Here is an 18,756-nt window from a genome sequence, read left to right as displayed (position 1 = left end):
AAATACACATGTGGCTACATAAAATCAATCTAATGGCATGAAGCGTAAAGACTTGGATACATTAAAAATACACATGATAACTAGCAGATCTTACTAATAAACAACACTTAGCACAAGATCTACCAAGATAAAGAGGTGGCACCATGCCGCCCTAACATGATCAAAGACCACATCAAGGTAATGTGGCGCTTACTTTGGAAAACCATTGGAAAGGGGTGGCGATGTGCTGAGAGGATGGGAAGCACCCACTGTTGGTAACTAATGACTCTCTATTTATTCATGATCTTATTCTTTATGATATATAGCCTCACGTGCCAAAGTTATAAGCACTCCCAAATGCATCTAATCTGATACTCCCTCCATCCCAAAATATAGTTCTTTATAGCCCTTTTTCTTCCGTCCACATTCAAATGAATGATAATGAATATAGACATACATACAAACTACATTTATAGGGTACGTGGAAGAAATTTTGGATGAAATATCTTGCCAATTCACCCTGTTGCTAGAGGAGCATGATAAGATCTGATATGGTCATCTCGCTAGTGCCAGAGTAGAAGTGTACGTGGAAGTGGCCCTCCATCTGCTTCCAAGAGGTTATGGACCTAGGCTAGAGAGGTGTATGCCAGCCGAAAGCGGGTCCATACAATGATAAATAGAAAAGCCAAACTTTCATGTGCTCGGTCGATGATGCTACAACTTCGAGATAAGCCGTGTATCGGCTCACATGTTTGACGATGCTCATGTCGTCATTACCAGTGAATTTGGAAACCACTAGTACCTTGAACTTAGGCAGTGGAGGCATTCGATCAAACTCTTTAGGGTATAGTTTGGCATAGGAGATCGTCTTCTACTTGGGAGGATGCCAAAGTAGTCCTTCATGAAGTCTGTCAGCTGCTCTTGGGCGCTAGTGGCACTTGTTCCTACAAAAAATGGGGCCTAGCTGCTGTGAGCTAGCCCATCACCATATCTTGCTTGCCACTCGAGAATCTCCTGCTCGTTGGCTTTTCCCTTATTTAGGGAATATGTTGGTCGTTGGGGATGGAATTCTCCCTCTTAGAGTGGCTTGTATCGTATGCTACACACAAATCCCTCTAGAATGCATGTTGTAGGATGATCATATATGGAGGGGGGCTCATGTGGCATCTCAGGGACGTAGACAAGGTACTCCACCTTGGTGTCTTCGAGAGTAGTGATCTGTGTTGGCCCCATTAGCCGAGTGTATAACTATTTATCTTCCTGGTAAGACCTGTAAATGGGGCATGGGATGGTGTAGTTACCGAGACTAGGATCTACTTGGCCACCTTCGCAATAACTTTCTCTATGGCCCCATTAGCTGCTCGTTGGCTTTTCCCTTATTTAGGAAATATGTTGGCCGTTGGGGATGAAATTCTCCCTCTTAGGGCTTCGTTTGGATATATGTGGTTACGGCCCACCGGTAACTCAACCCACACGTGGTTTGGGTTAATACCTGGCAATCACCCAATCCCAGCCGTCACCGTCCAAGTCTGGCCTTTTGTTTAGACCCACGACTCCACTCCGCCAGCTCCCAGCCTCAGATTGAGATAAATGCTGGTACTTATACTCAACTCTATTTTTTATCTTATTTGTAGATTTTCATAAATAAGTACATGTGAATGAAGATTACAAATAAAATAATAAACACTTAACAACAATGATCATATTACTAAAAAATCCGCTAGATAAAAATAAAAGAAAATAAAATCAGAAGATAAGCCATAAAATTAAGAAACTTAAAACACATGTGATATTTAAAATTGAACCAGAGTCATTGATTCAACATACATAGTCCTTACTGCAATATGCATGATTAGATTTGAATCAGCTAATAAGAGAATCCATTAGGTAATAAGAAAAATCTGCAAGATCTCATCTTTAATTTAACAGATTACTTAAAAGTTGCAAATTGCTAAAGTTAAATATCCATCTCTAACAATAGCACAAATTGCAGCTTTCTTTTCTTATGCTGGACGATACTACAAAATCATCCTTCATTACTTTAGCTTCATATATCTGTTGGAAAGAAAACATAAATTAAACTTAACTCTTAATTGAACACAGGTATCTATTGGAAAGAAAACATAAATTAAACTTAACTACTTGTCGGCGTTTCGACCCCGGGGGTCCTTGGACCGACGAGTAAATTGTCGCCGCGTGTCCCAGCCCTGATGGGTCGGCGCGAGACAGAGCACGAAGGGGGAAAAATGGAGACAGGCAAAAGGGGAAACCCGCGGCCTTCGTGTTGTCCTGCGCCCAGGTCGGGTGCGCTTGCAGTAGGGGGTTACAAGCGTCCACGTGGGAGAGAGCGAGGGACTTTACGCGTCGTCCCGTCCTCCCGCGCGGCCAACCTTCTCGTACGAGAGCCCTGGACCTTCCTTTTATAGGTGTAAGGAGGGGGCCCAGGTGTACAATGGGGGATGTAGCAGTGTGCTAACGTGTCTAGCAGAGAGGAGCTAGAGCCCTAAGTACATGCCGTCGTGGCAGCCGGAGAGGTTTTGGCACCCTGTTAATGTGATGTCGTGGTCGTCGGAGGAGCGCTGGAGCCTTGCGGAAGGACAACTGTCGGGGCTGTCGAGTCCTTGCTGACGTATCCTTGCTTCCGTAAGGGGCTGAGAGCCGCCGTCGTCATGGAGCACACGGGGCGCCATCATTATTTGTTTACCGGGGCGAGCCAGATGGGACGCTGGTCTTGTTCCCTGTAGCCTGAGCTAGCTAGGGGTAGGGTAATGATGGCCCCTCTGCGACGTGGTCGGCCCGAGCCCTAGGTCGGGCGAGGCGGAGGCTCCTCCGAGGTCGAGGTCGAGTCCGAGCCCCGGGTCGGGCGAGGCGGAGACCGTCGTCCGAGGCTAAGGCTGAGTCCGAGCCCTGGGGTCGGGCGAGGCGGAGTTCGTCGTCTTCCGGAGCCGAGGCTGAGTCCGAGCCCTGGGGTCAGGCAAGGCGGAGTTCGTCGTCTTCCGGAGCCGAGGCTGAGTCCGAGCCCTGGGGTCGGGCGAGGCGGAGTTCGTCGTCTTCCGGAGCCGAGGCTGAGTCCGAGCCCTAGGGTCGGGCGAGGCGGAGTTCTTCATCTTCCGGAGCCGAGGCTGAGTCCGAGCCCTGGGGTTGGGCGAGGCGGAACTTCCTATGTCGCCCGAGGCCGGACTTGGCTGCTGTTAGCCTCACTCTGTCGAGTGGCACAGCAGTCGGAGCGGCGCAGGCGACGCTGTCTTCTTGTCAGGTCGGTCAGTGGAGCGGCGAAGTGCCTGCGGTCACTTCGGCTCTGTCGACTGAAGAGCGCGCGTCAGGATGAGGTGTCAGGCCATCCTTGCATTATATGCTCCCACGATTTGGTCGGTTGGTGTGGCGATCTGGCCAAGGTTGCTTCTTGGCGAAGACTGGGCCTCGGGCGAGCCGGAGGTGTGTCCGTTGCTTGAGGGGGCCCTCGAGCGAGACGTGAATCCTCCGGGGTCGACTGCCTTTGCCCGAGGCTGGGCTCGGGCGAGGCGAGATCGTGTTCCTTGGGTGGACTGAGCCTTGACCTTAATCGCACCCATCAGGCCTTTGCTACTTTGTACTGATGGGGGTTACCAGCTGAGATTTAGGAGTCTTGGGGGTACCCCTAATTATGGTCCCCGACAGTAGCCCCCGAGCCTCAAAGGGAGTGTTGATACTCGCTTGGAGGCTTTTGTCGCACTTTTTTGCAAGGGGACCGGCCTTTCTCGGTTGCGTTTCGTTCCGGTGGATGCGCGCGAGCGCACCCGCTGGGTGTAGCCCCCGAGGCCTCGGAGGAGTGGTTTGACTCCTTCGAGGTCTTAGTGCGTTTCGTGATGCTTCGGCCGGTCTAGTTGTTCCCTCATGCGAACTGGCTGTAGCCCGGGTGCACAGTCGAGTCCCAAGTTCTCGGGCTGGTATGTTGACGCTGTCAACGGTTTGGCCGGAGCCGGTTTTGCGAGAGCAGCCCCCGAGCCTCCGCACAGAGCGAGAGGACGGTCAGGGACAGACTCGGCTTTTTTTCATACGCCCCTGCGTCGCCTTTCCGCAAGGAGGAGGGGGGGAAGCGCCATGTTGCCCTCGGAGGGCGCCGAACATGGTGTCTCCAGTGAGTTGCTAACGGGTAATCCGAGTGGACGCCCGTGCCCCATTCGTTAGGGGTCGGCTAGTGGCCCGGAGGCGCGCTCCAAAAGTACCTGCGGGTGATTTGCCGGACCCGATCCCCTTTTGACGGGGTCCGAGGGCTCGATGCCTCCCTCTTGTGGGATTCCATTACAAAATCGTTCCCGTTGGTCTCGGAAATGTCCTAGGGTACCTCGGGAGCGTAGCCCGAGCCTTGGTTATGTATCGAACGTACCCAGGGTCATCCCTCGCTCTGCGTCTGGGGCGGCTGTCGAACCCTTCGGGGGCCAGCCTACGAACCCCTGATCAGTAGTGTGCGCGGAGCCCGAGTGGCCTGAGGCGGCCGTTGAACCCTTCCGAGGGGCCAGCCTTCGAACCTCTGACCAGTAGTGGGCGCGGAGCTCGAGTGCTCTGAGGCGGCTGTTGAACCCTTCCGAGGGGCCAGCCTTCGAACCTCTGATCAGTAGGGGGGCTCGGGGCCCGCTTCCTTCGCGGAGAAGGATCCCTTTCGGAGTATCCCCTTTCCCAGTCCCTATGGCAAGAGAGAGAAAGAGGAAGCGGAAAAGGATACGAAATCGAGTGACGTGGCACACCTTTTTTGACGCGGTCATTATGGCGGAAGTGAAGCGTCGCCTGCTTTGCCTGCCAAAGGTGCTGCCTGTCCTGCCGCAGAGTTAATGCGACGGGACGAGTGGCTCGCGGGGCGGCCGTTGTGCGTGCGCGAGCCGTTCGAGGAACGGAACACGGGCGCGTCGTCTTCACGCTGTGGGAGAGGGTTCTCTCGCTGTCCCAGGAGGGGACGTGAGCTTGCTGACGACTTGACCGCTGCTTCCGCCCGCCTGCCACCTCCATTACTACCGGCCCATTTCTGGCCGTATCGACCGTCGCGCCTTCTCCCGCGGCTGACTGACCCGTGACCGATGTGCTCGGTTGGCACTGTTGGTTCATGCGCTGGGTTGCCTCGAGTCGCGGCACCGGTTCCGCAGTCGAGGAGGCGCGGTAGTGGCGTGAGTGTCGGTGCAGTTTCTTGTACGTAGTAACCGGCGCGCCGGTTACATGACGTGTGGGCCTGGGTCTCCATGCTGGACGCGTCGAAGTCGAAAGGGTGCGCCCCCTTGGTGCGGTTGCATGCCGCCTGCATGGTGGTCCGCCCTTTCACCCGCTGGTCTGGGCGAAAGTGGAGGAATGCTCGTAACCGCTGGGCGGTTGCGTGCACCGCGCGCGGCGGTTTTGGCTCCTTCTGTCCTGGGCTAGCTTGCATGACGCGTGGGACCCAGCCCCCGTATCGTAGGGGGAAGACCTTGGAGCGTGTTGGAGAAGACTCAGTCCGCGACGGCTGAGGACGCAAGTGGGGAGAGTTGCCTTTAAAAGGAGGGTGACCCCCTTGAAAGGCAACCATGTCTTCGCACTCCCCTCATGCATCACGTCCTTCCACCTTCCGAGCCCCCGGATGGGGAGCGCCCGCGGTCTTTCTGCCTTGTCGTCGTTGGAGGAACGCAACTTCGCGGAAGTTGGTACCTTTCAGCCATCGTTCGGCTTCAAGGATTTTCATCAGGAAGCCCGGCCGCATCCCCTCGCCGGTGGTCACCCAAGACGGTGACCACCAGTTCGATGGTGGGGAGAAGCAAGCCGGGCTGCGATCTTGGTCCCGCCCTCAGCTTCAAGGATCTTCATCATCCTGGCTGGGGGGGAGGCCGGGCTGAGCCGGAGCTCTACCTCCCGCGCGGGTTCGTGGGTCACCTTCTCCCTCAGCATTCAAGGGAGAGGGCGCTCACCGGCCTAGCGAGAGGGTCAGACTTCGACAACGCGGGGCTGGTCGGCGGCGAGCGTCGTCAGCTTCAGCGCGTTGGGCTCGCTGGCTCAGCTGGCTCTGGCTCGGCTCCCGGTGCCCCCTCCCGCCGCGAGAGTGGTTGTCGCGCCGCACGCACCGGAGGACCGCCCAAGACGTCGCATGCTGCTAGGGCGGCGTTCATGTTCTGGGGCTGTCCTGCCTTTGCCCCGGTACGGCGCCTCCACGCGGAGGTCGGTGCTTCGCTCGTCCAGGAGGATCCGAGTGGGGATCTGCCGGTGGGCAGATGGCTTCCATCGTCGGCGCTGAGGTGGTGGCGGCTGAAGAAGTCCTCGTCGCCGACGAGATCACCGCCACCATCCGCGCTCCGGGCCTCCGGCTCTTTGGCTTTGATAGCTTGTCCTCGCCCCTCGAGTGGGGACGTGGGCGAGGGCATTGTTGCAGCGGCGTCCGCCCTGAGGCCATCGCTGCTGCAGTTTGGCCACCTAGAGTGGAGGTCGTTGTCGCTGCTGCCGGAGCGGGCGGCGGTGAGCTACCTGGAGCCTTGTTGCCCCGCGGGCCCTCCAATGTGGGGGGTTGTTCGTACCCGCGGGGGCGGAACCGGAGTGCCGTTTGTAATGGCACCTTGAATGCCGGTGTCTGTTCATTGTGGCTGTCGGAGCCTGAACATGTATGTATTTTTGGCATGAAGCCGTGTTTTTTCCTTATTTCGAGCACTAGGACTCGCCTGTCGGCTAACTGAACCGCTTAACCAAGTGTGAGTCGCCTCGTGCGAAGGTGACGAGTGAGGTATCCGTATCCCGGAGGCGTAGGAGTCCCTTGGCTCGGTCGGCCTTGCCCCTCGAGGCTTCTCTTGCTCAGTTAAAGGAAACCCTTGGTCGCTCTTCGACGAGCCAGAGCCGGAGGCAGCGGTGTCAGTGTGGACAGAGGCAGAGTTGGCTCAAAAAGAAAACCTCGTCGGCCGGAGCCTGGCCGGGCCGTCGCCTGGCGGGACCAGCGCCGGAGTCGAGTTGCCGAGGCCATGAGCCGGGCTGGTGTCCTCGGAGGACAGCTGGCTGAGGCTTCGGGGTGGCTGACCGAGCCGTCTGCTCGGGCCGGGTTCCTGGAGGAGACCCTGGCGGCGATGGCCCGGGCGCGGTGCTGATGTCGTCCTTCGGAGTGGAGATCCTCCGACCGCGTTGCCGTCCGAGGCTCGGTCGGACTTCGCCGAAGGTGTAGCTGACGCCGAGGGTACTGGTGCTCCCCCTCCGTTAAGGTCCGAGCCTGCAGGATCGGTTTATCTTGTAGTGTGCGTATGTTTTCTGCGGCCGCCGAGGCCCAAACATACTGTCGTTGTGTTGTAAAGCTGCGTTTCTTTTCCTCTTGTTTCGAATATCAAGACTTATCTGTCGGTAACATAATTGTTTGTCCGAGCGAGAGTTACTTTTCACGAAAGGTGATGAGTGAGGTATCCGTATCCCGGAGGCGTAGGAGTCCCTCGGCTTGATCGGCCTTGCCGTTTATGTGTACTCTTACTCATCCGTAGGATTCTGTTATCGATATAGTCGAGAAGGCCCGAAAAATCGTTTCGGTAGAAGAGTTTCCAAGCATTAAGACTTGTTCGGTCAGCGGAATCGCCTATCCGAGCGTGAGTTACTTATCGCAGAAGGTGATGAGTGAGGTATCTGTATCCTGGAGGCGTAGGAGTCCCTCGGTTCGGTCGGCCTTGGCTGCTTACGTGTACTCCGTCGTTTTCAGGATCCCACTTTCTAAGTAGTCAAAAAGCACGACAGACGTTCTGGCAGAAAGACCTTTTCCGAGGAAAATTTTGACGCAGAGGGGGGGTCCCCCCTTCTAGCCCCCGAGGGAGGGTCGGGCTTTGCCGAGGCAAGGCTGACCCTTCCTTGATGGTTAGACTTTGTATGTAAACGAGGTATATGAATGGCTTGAAAACATCTTAAGGGTAGAAGTGACGTAGCTGTCGGATGTTCCAAGCGTTGCTGTAGACCTCGCCTTGACTGTTGGCCATCTTGTATGTCCCGGGCTTTAGAACCTTGGCGATGACGAACGGCCCTTCCCAGGGAGGCGTGAGCTTGTGCCACCCTCGGGCGTCTTGTCGCAGCCGAAGCACCAAGTCGCCCACCTAGAGATCTCGGGACCGAACCCCTCGGGCGTGGTAGCGTCGCAGGGACTGCTGATACCGCGCTGAGTGTAGTAAGGCCATGTCCCGAGCCTCTTCCAGCTGGTCCAGTGAATCTTCTCGGTCGGTCTGGTTGCTTCGGTCGTCGTATGCCCTCGTCCTCGGGGAACCGTATTCTAAGTCCGTGGGCAAGATGGCCTCGACCCCATAGACTAGAAAGAACGGTGTGAAGCCCGTGGCTTGGCTCGGCGTTGTCCTCAGACTCCAGACCACCGAGGGGAGTTTCTTCATCCATCACCTGCCGAACTTGTTGAGGTCGTTGTAGATCCTCGGCTTGAGTCCTTGCAGAATCATGTCGTTGGCACGTTCTACCTGCCCATTCGTCATGGGGTGAGCCACGGCAGCCCAGTCCACCCAGATGTGGTGATCCTCGCAGAAGTCCAGTAACTTTCTGCCGGTGAACTGGGTGCCGTTGTCGGTGATGATGGAGTTCGGTACCCCAAAGCGATGGATGATGTTGGTGAAGAACGCCACCGCCTGTTCGGACCTGATGCTGTTTAGGGGTCAGACTTCGATCCACTTGGAGAATTTGTTGATGGCGACCAGCAGGTGCGTGTAGCCCCCGGGTGTCTTATGCAAGGGACCGACAAGGTCCAAACCCCACATAGCAAACGACCAGGTGATGGGTATTGTTTGCAGAGCCTGAGCGGGCAGGTGGGTCTGCCTTGCGTAGAATTGACACCCTTGGCAGGTGCGGATAATTCTAGTGGCGTCGGCCACCGCGGTCGGCCAGTAGAAACCTTGTCGGAAAGCGTTTCCAACAAGAGCTCGAGGCGCTGCGTGATGACCGCAAGCCCCCGAGTGTATTTCTTGTAATAACTCCTGACCTTCGGCGATGGATATGCATTGTTGGAGGATGCCTGAGGGGCTACGGTGGTAGAGCTCCTTTCCGTCCCCCAGCAAGACAAACGACTTGGCGCGCCGCGCCAGTCGCCGAGCTTCGGCTCGATCGAGGGGCAGCTCTCCTCGGTGGAGATATTGCAGGTACGGGGTCTGCCAGTCTCGATTAGGCGGGACCCCAATCCGCTCTTCCTCGACGCGCAGTGCCTCACCCTCGAGGACCGAGGGTGCCTCGGGCTGAGCCGAGGGCACCTCGGGCTGGGCCGAGGCCTTCTCGGGCTCGGGCGTGTCGTCGGTCTTGACTGAGGGTTGATGTAGGTCTCGGGAGAAGACGTCCGGGGGAACCGTTGTCCGCGCCGAGGCTATCTTAGCCAGCTCGTCCGCAGTCTCGTTGTATCGTCGGGCGACGTGGTTGAGCTCGAGCCCGTAGAACTTGTCTTCCAGGCGCCGAACCTCGTCGCAGTAGGCTTCCATCTTCGGGTCATGGCAGTGGGAGTTCTTCATGACTTGGTCGATGATGAGCTGCGAGTCACCGCGAGCGTCGAGGCGTCGGACCCCTAGCTCGATGGCGATGCGCAACCCGTTGACCAAAGCCTCGTACTCAGCCACGTTGTTGGACGCCGGGAAATGGAGGCGCAGCACGTAGCGGAGGTGCTTCCCGAGGGGCGAGATGAAGAGCAGGCCCGCGCCTGCCCCTGTTTTCATCAGCGACCCGTCGAAAAACATGGTCCAGAGTTCCGGTTGGATCGTAGCTGCCGGGAGCTGGGTGTCGACCCATTCAGCCACGAAGTCTGCCAAGACTTGGGACTTGATGGCCTTCCGAGGGGCGAACGAGATTGTCTCGCCCATGATCTCCACCGCCCACTTTGCAATCCTACCCGAGGCCTGTCGGCACTGGATGATCTCCCCTAGGGGGAAGGATGACACCACAGTCACTGGATGAGACTCGAAGTAGTGTCGCAACTTCCGCCGCGTCAGAATCACCGCGTACAACAGCTTCTGAATTTGTGGGTAGCGGATCTTGGTCTCGGACAGTACTTCACTGATGAAGTAGACCGGCCTCTGGACGGGCAATGCATGCCATTCTTCTCGTCTCTCAACCACGATCGCGGCGCCGACCACCTGAGTGGTAGCGGCGACGTAGATCAAGAGGGCTTCTCCGGCGGCGGGGGGCACCAAGATGGGCGCGTTCGTAAGGAGCGCCTTCAGGTTTCCGAGGGCTTCCTCGGCCTCTGGGGTCCAAGTGAAGCACTCAGCCTTTCTTAAGAGGCGGTACAGAGGTAGGCCTCTTTCACCGAGGCGCGAGATGAAGCGGCTCAGAGCCGTAAGGCATCCCATGACCCTCTGTACGCTTTTCGAGTCTTTGATGGGCCCCATGTTGATGATGGCCGCGATTTTCTCCGGGTTGGCCTCGATGCCCCGCTCGGAGACGATGAACCCCAAGAGCATGCCTCAGGGGACTCCGAAGACGCACTTCTCGGGATTGAGTTTTACGCCTTTCGCCTTGAGACACCGGAATGTCATTTCAAGGTCGGAAAGGAGGTCAGAGGCTTTCCTCGTCTTGACTACGATGTCATCGACGTAAGCCTCGACCGTTCGACCAATGTGTTCGCCGAACACGTGGTTCATGCACCTTTGGTACGTCGCACCCGCATTCCTCAAACCAAATGGCATAGTAACGTAGCAGTACATGACAAAAGGTGTGATGAAAGAAGTCGCAAGCTGGTCGGACTCTTTCATCCTGATTTGGTGATACCCTGAGTAGGCATCGAGGAAAGACAGGGTTTCGCACCCAGCAGTGGAATCCATGATTTGATCGATGCGAGGCAGAGGATAGAGAACTTTCGGACATGCTTTGTTTAGACTAGTGTAGTCTACACACATCCGCCATTTCCCTCCTTTCTTTCTCACAAGCACAGGGTTGGCAAGCCATTCGGGATGGAATACCTCTTTGATGAACCCTGCAACCATCAGCTTGTGGATCTCCTCGCCTATGGCTCTGCGCTTTTCTTCGTCGAATCGGCGCAGAGGCTGCTTCACGGGCCGGGCTCCAGCTCGGATGTCTAGCGAGTGCTCGGCGACTTCCCTCGGTATGCCGGGCATGTCCGAGGGACTCCACGCGAAGACGTCGGCGTTTGCGCGGAGAAAGTCGATGAGCACTGCTTCCTATTTGGGGTCGAGCTCAGAGCCGATCCGGATCTGCTTGGAGGTGTTGTTGCTGGGGTCAAGAGGGACGGATTTGACCGTCTTTGCTGGCTCGAAGTTGCCGGCATGGCGCTTCACGTCTGGCGCCTCCTTGGAGAGGCTCTCCAGGTCGGTGATGAGGGCCTCGGATTCGGCGAGGGCCTCAGCGTACTCCACGCACTCCACGTCGCATTCGTACGCGTGTCGGTACGTGGGGCCGACGGTGATGACCTCGTTGGGGCCCGACATCTTGAGCTTGAGGTAGGTGTAGTTGGGGACGACCATGAACTTGGCGTAGCACGGCCTTCCCAGCACCGCGTGGTAGGTTCCTCAGAACCCGACCACCTCGAACGTGAGGGTTTCCCTTCTGAAGTTGGAGGGAGTCCCGAAGCAGACGGGTAGATCGAGTTGTCCGAGGGGCTGGATGCGTTTTCCGGGGATGATCCCGTGAAAAGGCGCCGCGCCTACCCGGACCGAAGATAGATCGATCCGCAAGAGCCCGAGGGTCTCGGCGTAGATGATGTTGAGGCTGCTGCCTCCGTCCATGAGGACCTTGGTGAGCCTGACGTTGCCGATGACGGGGTCGACAACGAGCGGATATTTCCCCGGGCTCAGCACGCGGTCGGGGTGGTCGCCCTGGTCGAAGGTGATGGTCTTGTCGGACCAGTCTAGGTAGACTGGCGCTGCCACCTTTACCGAGCAGACCTCCCGACGCTCTTGCTTGTGGTGCCGAGCCGAGGCGTTCGCCACTTGCCCACCGTATATCATGAAGCAGTCGTGGACCTTGTGGAACCCCTCTGCCTCGTGATCCTCCTTCTTGTCGTTGATGTGGGCCCTGCCACCTTCCGCAGGTGGCCCGGCCTTGTGAAAGTGGCGCCGAAGCATGGCGCACTCCTCAAGGGTGTGCTTGACGGGCCCCTGATGATAGGGGCATGGCTCCTTGAGCATCTTGTTGAAGAGATTGGCACCTCCGAGAGGTTTCCGAGGGTTCTTGTACTCAGCGGCGGCGACAAGGTCCGCGTCGGCGGCGTCGCATTTCGCTTGCGACTTCTTCTTGCCTTTCTTCTTGGTGCCGCGCTGAGTGGACGCCTTGGGGACATCTTCCGGCTGGCGGCCCTGGGGCTGCTTGTCCTTCCAGAAGATGGCCTCAACCGCCTCCTGGCCAGAGGCGAATTTGGTGGCGATGTCCATCAGCTCGCTCGCCCTGGTGGGGGTCTTGCGACCCAGCTTGCTCACCAGGTCGCGGCAGGTGGTGCCGGCGAGGAACGCGCCGATGACATCCAAATCGGTGACGTTGGGCAGCTCGGTGTGCTGCTTCGAGAATCGCCGGATGTAGTCCTGGAGAGACTCTCCCGGCTGCTGGCGGCAGCTTCGGAGATCCCAGGAGTTCCCAGGGCGCACGTACGTGCCCTGGAAGTTGCAGGCGAAGGCTTGGACCAGGTCGTCCCAGTTGGAGATCTGCCCCGGAGGCAGGCGCTCCAGCCAGGCTCGAGCGATGTCGGAGAGGAACAGGGGGAGGTTGCGGATGATGAGGTTGTCATCGTCTGTTCCACCCAGTTGGTAGGCCAGCCGGTAGTCCGCGAGCCACAGTTCCGGCCTCGTCTCCCCCGAGTACTTTGTGATAGTAGTCGGGGTTCGGAACCGGGTCGGGAACGGCGCCCGTCGTATGGTCCGACTGAAAGCCTGCGGACCGGGTGGTTCGGGCGAGGGACTCTGGTCCTCCCCGCTGTTGTAGCGTCCCCCACGCCTGGGGTGGTAGCCTCGGCGCACCTTCTCGTCGATGTGGGCTCGACGGTTGCAGTGGTGGTGCTCTTTGCCGAGGCGACCCGGGGCCACAGGCGCTGTGTTGCTCGTGCGCCCGGTGTGGACCAAGGCTTCCCGCATGAATCGGGGAGTCGCGACACGATGCTCCGAGGGGTACCCCTGCCTTCGGGAGGCAGAGCTTTTGGCCCGTCGGACCGCAGCATCCTCCAATAGATTCTTGAGCTCTCCCTGGATACGTCGTCCTGTGGTCGATGGTTCCGGCATCTCGCGGAGAAGTATTGCTGCTGCAGCCAGGTTCTGGCCGACCCCACTGGAAGCCGGTGGCGGCCTTGCCCTGACGTCGTCGGCAATGCGGAGCTGGATGCCCTGGGGCAGATGACACGCTTCTCCGACCGGAGCTTGGTCTGCCCATTCCTGCCCGATGTTCCGCCGGAACGGCTCAAGTGTTCATGTTCCCTCGTCAAGCCTGGCCTGCCTCTCGCAGATTTGCTCGAGCTGTGCGTCCTGACCCCCCGCAGGGACTGGGACCACAGCTAGCTCCCGAAGGATGTCAACGCGAGGCGTAGGCCTAGAGGGATCGCCGTTTTCCGGTATACCAAGACGGTTGCCTTCGCCGGGACCCCCTAGATCGACGTGGAAACATTCACGACTTGGGCCACAGTCCTCATCGCCGAAGCTGCGGCTACCGTCGGAACCATCGGAAAGGCAGTAGTCGCATACGGTCATGAAGTCCCGCATGGCACTGGGGTTGCCGAGCCTGGAGAAATCCCAACAAAAGTCGGGCTCGTCATCTTCCTCGGAACCCGAGGGTCCGTAGGTCGAGACGGCCGTCAGCCGGTCCCAGGGTGACCACATACGGTACCCCGGAGGGTTTGGACATGCCTTTGTGAAAGCGTCCACCAAAGCGGGGTCGCTCGGTGGGTCACATCTGGATATAAAAGGCACGAGATGGGAATCGGTCGGTACCTCTTGGACGACGGGCGGTGACAAAGTCGCGTCAGGGGCAGACTGCACCGTCGTCTCAGGTACGAGGGTGATGCCCAGCAAGTCCTTCGCGAGCGTGCTGGCGTCATTCGTTCGCTTGGAGTTGGCATGTTGCGGGGAAACGACGCTCGTCTTTGTCTCAGACGCGAGGTGGACGCCCGACGTGTCCCCCATTGGGGCGTCGGCACCGTCGACTCGCTTGACAGCCGACGAGGTGCCATCTCCTGCTTGGCCATGGTTGCCCTGCCTCCTCCTTCGTCGGCGGGGGAGGTGACGGGACAAACCGGAATGTTGTTCTTCCGCCACGTGGGGAAGACGTCGTCGATTCCGCCGCCGGCGGGCGGGCTGACGGCCGCCATTGTCACTGCTGCGCGGCGGAGGAAGGAGTATCATGTCGTAGCCGCCGTCGCGGGACATGAACTCAAGACTCCCGAAACGGAGAATCGTCCCGGGTTGGAGAGGTTGCTGGAGACTACCCATCTGGAGCTTGACGGGAAGCTGTTCGTCAACACGCAGCAGGCCCCTACCTGGCACGCCAACTGTCGGCGTTTCGACCCCGGGGGGTCCCTGGACCGACGAGTAAATTGTCATCGCGTGTCCCAGCCCAGATGGGTCGACGCGAGATGGAGCACGAAGGGGGGAAAAGGGAGACAGGCAAAAGGGGAAACTCGCGGCCTTCGTGTTGTCCTGCACCCAGGTCGGGTGCGCTTGCAGTAGGGGGTTACAAGCGTCCGCGTGGGAGAGAGCGAGGGACTTTACGCGTTGTCCCATCCTCCCGCGTGGCCAACCTTCTCGTACGAGAGCCCTGTACCTTCCTTTTATAGGCGTAAGGAGGGGGCCCAGGTGTACAATGGGGGATGTAGCAGTGTGCTAACGTGTCTAGCAGAGAGGAGCTAGAGCCCTAAGTACATGCCGTCATGGCAGCCGGAGAGGTTTTTGCACCCTGTTCATGTGATGTCGTGGCCGTCAGAGGAGCGCTGGAGCCTTGCGGAAGGACAGCTGTCGGGGCTGTCGAGTCCTTGCTGACGTCTCCTTGCTTCCGTAAGGGGCTGAGAGCCGCCGTCGTCATGGAGCACGCGGGGCACCATCATTATTTCTTTACCGGGGCGAGCCAGATGGGATGCCGGTCTTGTTCCCCGTAGCCTGAGCTAGCTAGGGGTAGGGTAATGATGGCCCCCCTGCGACGTGGTCGGCCCGAGCCCTAGGTCGGGCGAGGCGGAGGCTCCTCCGAGGTCGAGGTCGAGTCCGAGCCCTGGGTCGAGTGAGGCGGAGACCGTCGTCCGAGGCCAAGGCTGAGTTCGAGCCCTAGGGTCAGGCGAGGCGGAGTTCGTCGTCTTCCGGAGCCGAGGCTGAGTCCAAGCCCTGGGGTCGGGCGAGGCGGAGTTCGTCGTCTTACGGAGCCGAGGCTGAGTCCGAGCCCTGGGGTCGGGCGAGGCGGAACTTCCTATGTCGCCCGAGGCCAGACTTGGCTGCTGTCAGCCTCACTCTGTCGAGTGGCACAGCAGTCGGAGCGGCGCAGGCGGTCAGTGGAGCGGCGAAGTGACTGCGGTCACTTCGGCTCTATCGACTGAAGAGCGCGCGTCAGGATGAGGTGTCAGGCCATCCTTGCATTAAATGCTCCCGCGATATGGTCGGTTGGCATGGCGATCTGGTCAAGGTTGCTTCTTGGCGAAGACTGGGCCTCGGGCGAGCCGGAGGTGTGTCCGTTGCTTGAGGGGGCCCTCGGGTGAGACGTGAATCCTCCGGGGTCAGCTGCCTTTGCCCGAGGCTGGGCTCGGGCGAGGCGAGATCGTGTCCCTTGGGTGGACTGAGCCTTGACCTTAATCACACCCATCAGGCCTTTGCAGCTTTGTGCTGATGGGGGTTACCAGCTGAGATTTAGGAGTCTTGGGGGTACCCCTAATTATGGTCCCCGACACTACTATTTGCCAAGAATAAAGTGTGTCTAGTGATGTAGAGAGTGCAGACATGTGGAGGATCTGTTGCCAGGCAGGAGTGCATCATGTTTCCTCCTCATGCTTTCTCTTTGGATGCTGTGTATCATTTGAACACAGGTGGCATAGCGCCCTTTGCAAGTTCAGGAGGAAAGAAAGAAAAAACACACACACACAGCCTAGCTGCCACTAGGCGTTAGGTCACCGTCAGTGCTCAAAATAACTGTGAAATTTCTAAACAAACAGACAAAGATTGCAGTTTCTACTGATTTTCATAAGTAATGCTACTTAAGACATCCATATAACTAAATTAAAAACAAGTTAAAAGGGATGAGAAGAGGATCAATACCATATCATGTTCTTGCAATCTTCTTCCTCAACCATTTTATGCGCGTAGCATCTTTGGCAGTCATGAAAATGGCCCGGTTTTGGGCATCCTTAAACACATCATAAGCATCAACCTTCTCATCATCAGAAAACTCTTCCATTCCATCCATAATAGCAATGCATGTTTGAATAGGGAAATCATCCTCATTTGCATTAGTTGTGGCCCTTTCATCCGCCTCAGCTTGTTTTTCTTTCATTTCTAGAAACCCTCCCATCATCTCAACCACATTCCCATCTTGTGTACGCTTGTTAATTCTTGTTCTTGAATTACCAGTACCAACATTTTTTGCCCTTTTGCTCAATGATGCAGGGGCTGGTGGATCAAATACTCTGAGCTCGTCATCTTCATCACAAATGGCTTGTGAGATATTAGCTTGAGAAGGTTGTGTGAAAGCGGCTTGAGAAGGCTGTGTGAAAGTGGCTTCAGAAGGCTGTGTGAAAGTGGCTTCAGAAGGCTGTGTGAAAGTGGCTTCAGAAGGCTATGTGAAAATGGTTTGAGAAGGCTATGCAAAAGCGGCTTGAGAAGGCTGTGGGAAAGCGGCTAGAGAAGGATGTCTAAAAGCGGTTCGAGAAGTCGTGCGAAAGCAGCTAGAGAAGGTTGTGTGAAAGCGATTTGAGAAGGTTGTGTAAGTGTGAAAGCAGCTTGAGAAGGATGTGTAGCAGCACCTTGACAAGGTTGTGTGACAGGAGGTCGAGAAGGCTCAATAGAAGTAAAATTCATGGTTCCCTCAGCAATATTTCCTAAACCAAGAAGCATCGTAAGTTTTTAAGACTTCAATACTAGGATAAAAATATGAGGCTGAATACTAAGATAAAGAAAAACATAGATAACATACCATCATATAGCTCTCCTAAAGCCTCAAATAGTGGGAAAGATTTAGTCCGAAACTTCTTAAGTCTCTCGTTACTCTATACAAATCAAGAAAGTGATTCACTTAAGTTAATAAATTATAACAAAAATAATCAAAATAAAAATTATAACAGAAACAATTAACTTATAGTGGTGAGGTTATTCCAAATGGGTTCTTCTGCTTCTATTCTACACAACCTCTCATCCCATGATACCCCGCTTTGTTGTCTTGCCTCTTTAAGAGCCTTGTAGTCTCTCTTTAACTCTTTCTCTTTATCTTGGATTTGGCATTTTGTAAATGTGACATAAGAGAATTTTTCATGGAATAACTTGACAATTCTATTCCATGCTTCCAATGACCACCCATTTTGGCCCTTATAACAGTCATTGTTGTGGTCTTGAAGAATTTCAACTAAACCCTTTTCTAGTCCACTATTCCAGTTTGCTCTAAGACGACGAACTATTACAAGAAAATAAAGCATGTGATGTTCTCTTCTTGAAAATAAAGCATGTGACAAACAACTATTACAAGAAAATAAGCAAGAATATGTAACAAAATACCTTTTGGTGATGTTCTCTTCTTGCGCTTGTTAGCAGTAGATCTGGGGGATATTTTTTTCATAGTTGCAGCTTGGATCAAGTTCATCCTAGGAGATCCTCTTCCAAACATTCTTGCTGCAAATATAAACATCCTTCAATTGAGACTTACACATATCGAAATATATGAGTTTAAACATCCAAACAATTGAGACTTACATATATCATGAACGATGTTGACTATAATCATTCCACATATTCAATGCAATCATATCTCTAACAGAGTTCCCATTATCCACTTGGCTATTAAGTGACACAACATCATTGCTATAGTAATTGTCTCCTCCAGGAAGATCAACAAAAGTTTCTGGCGATATGTTACTTGTTTGGCTATTCAACCAACCTTCATCCCCGTTGTGCATCCGTATAATATTATGAAACAACATTGCCGCAGCTGCTATTTTCACTTGGTTCCTAATTGGGTGGTGTGTTCCAACTTTTAGAATGGGAAAACGCTTCTTCAAAACTCCTATTGCTCTCTCTATGTGGTTCCGCAATAAAGCATGTCGGTGATTAAACAATTCCTTATAGTTTCTTGGCCGTTGGTGACCATGGCCAAATTCTTTCAAGTGATATCGAACACCACGATACAGTGCAAGGAATGATGGTGTGTTAGTATATCCTCCATCGACAAGATAATAGTTTCCCTCGGGAACATGGAATCCTGCAAGTAGTGCAGACCTTAGAACCCTAGCATCTGTAGCTGACCCCTCCCAACTAGATGATATAAAAGTGAAGTTCAAGTCAAAATCACAAACCAACATTACATTTTGACTTAGTGTGCCTTTTCGATTCCTATAGGGGGCTTGCTTTTCTGCCGAAATGGTAATTGGAACATGTGTTCCATCAATAGCTCCAATGCAATTTTGGAAGTAAGGAAAGAACCGTTCATCCGTGCTAATCTTCCAATGAATTGAAATTCCAGTGGTGGGCTTCACAAATCTATACATGAGAGTTGGGATTACATGGAAAACTGATTGGATGTGTCGATGGATAGTTTCACCGTTATGTTTGAATTCATGTTGTAAATCCTCATAACTAGCATTATGGGACAACATGAAAAGGAACATTCCTAGTTTTTCTTCCACGGTAACACCCCTTGTGTCACGTAGGATGTGTTCTTCTCTAAGAAATGTTG

General features: G+C 55.3%; 1 protein-coding gene across 1 annotated transcript; it reads right to left on the bottom strand.

Annotated features, from left to right (window-relative positions):
* Positions 1 to 1,740: 1,740 nt before the first annotated feature.
* Positions 1,741 to 18,013, bottom strand: LOC103653064 (uncharacterized). The gene is made up of 6 exons (XM_020552513.2): positions 17,778 to 18,013; positions 17,583 to 17,696; positions 17,171 to 17,481; positions 17,008 to 17,080; positions 16,134 to 16,912; positions 1,741 to 2,034 (listed from the first exon to the last, which is right to left on the bottom strand). Exons 1-5 carry the CDS (start codon positions 17,806 to 17,808, stop codon positions 16,713 to 16,715), a joined length of 729 nt encoding a protein of 242 aa, XP_020408102.1. The 5' UTR covers positions 17,809 to 18,013; the 3' UTR covers positions 1,741 to 2,034; positions 16,134 to 16,712.
* Between the last annotated feature and the right edge of the window lie 743 nt (positions 18,014 to 18,756).

Source organism: Zea mays, chromosome 4 (genome assembly GCF_902167145.1).
Source record: "Zea mays cultivar B73 chromosome 4, Zm-B73-REFERENCE-NAM-5.0, whole genome shotgun sequence".
Lineage (NCBI taxonomy): Eukaryota > Viridiplantae > Streptophyta > Magnoliopsida > Poales > Poaceae > Zea > Zea mays.
This window is presented reverse-complemented; position numbering and strand designations above follow the sequence as displayed.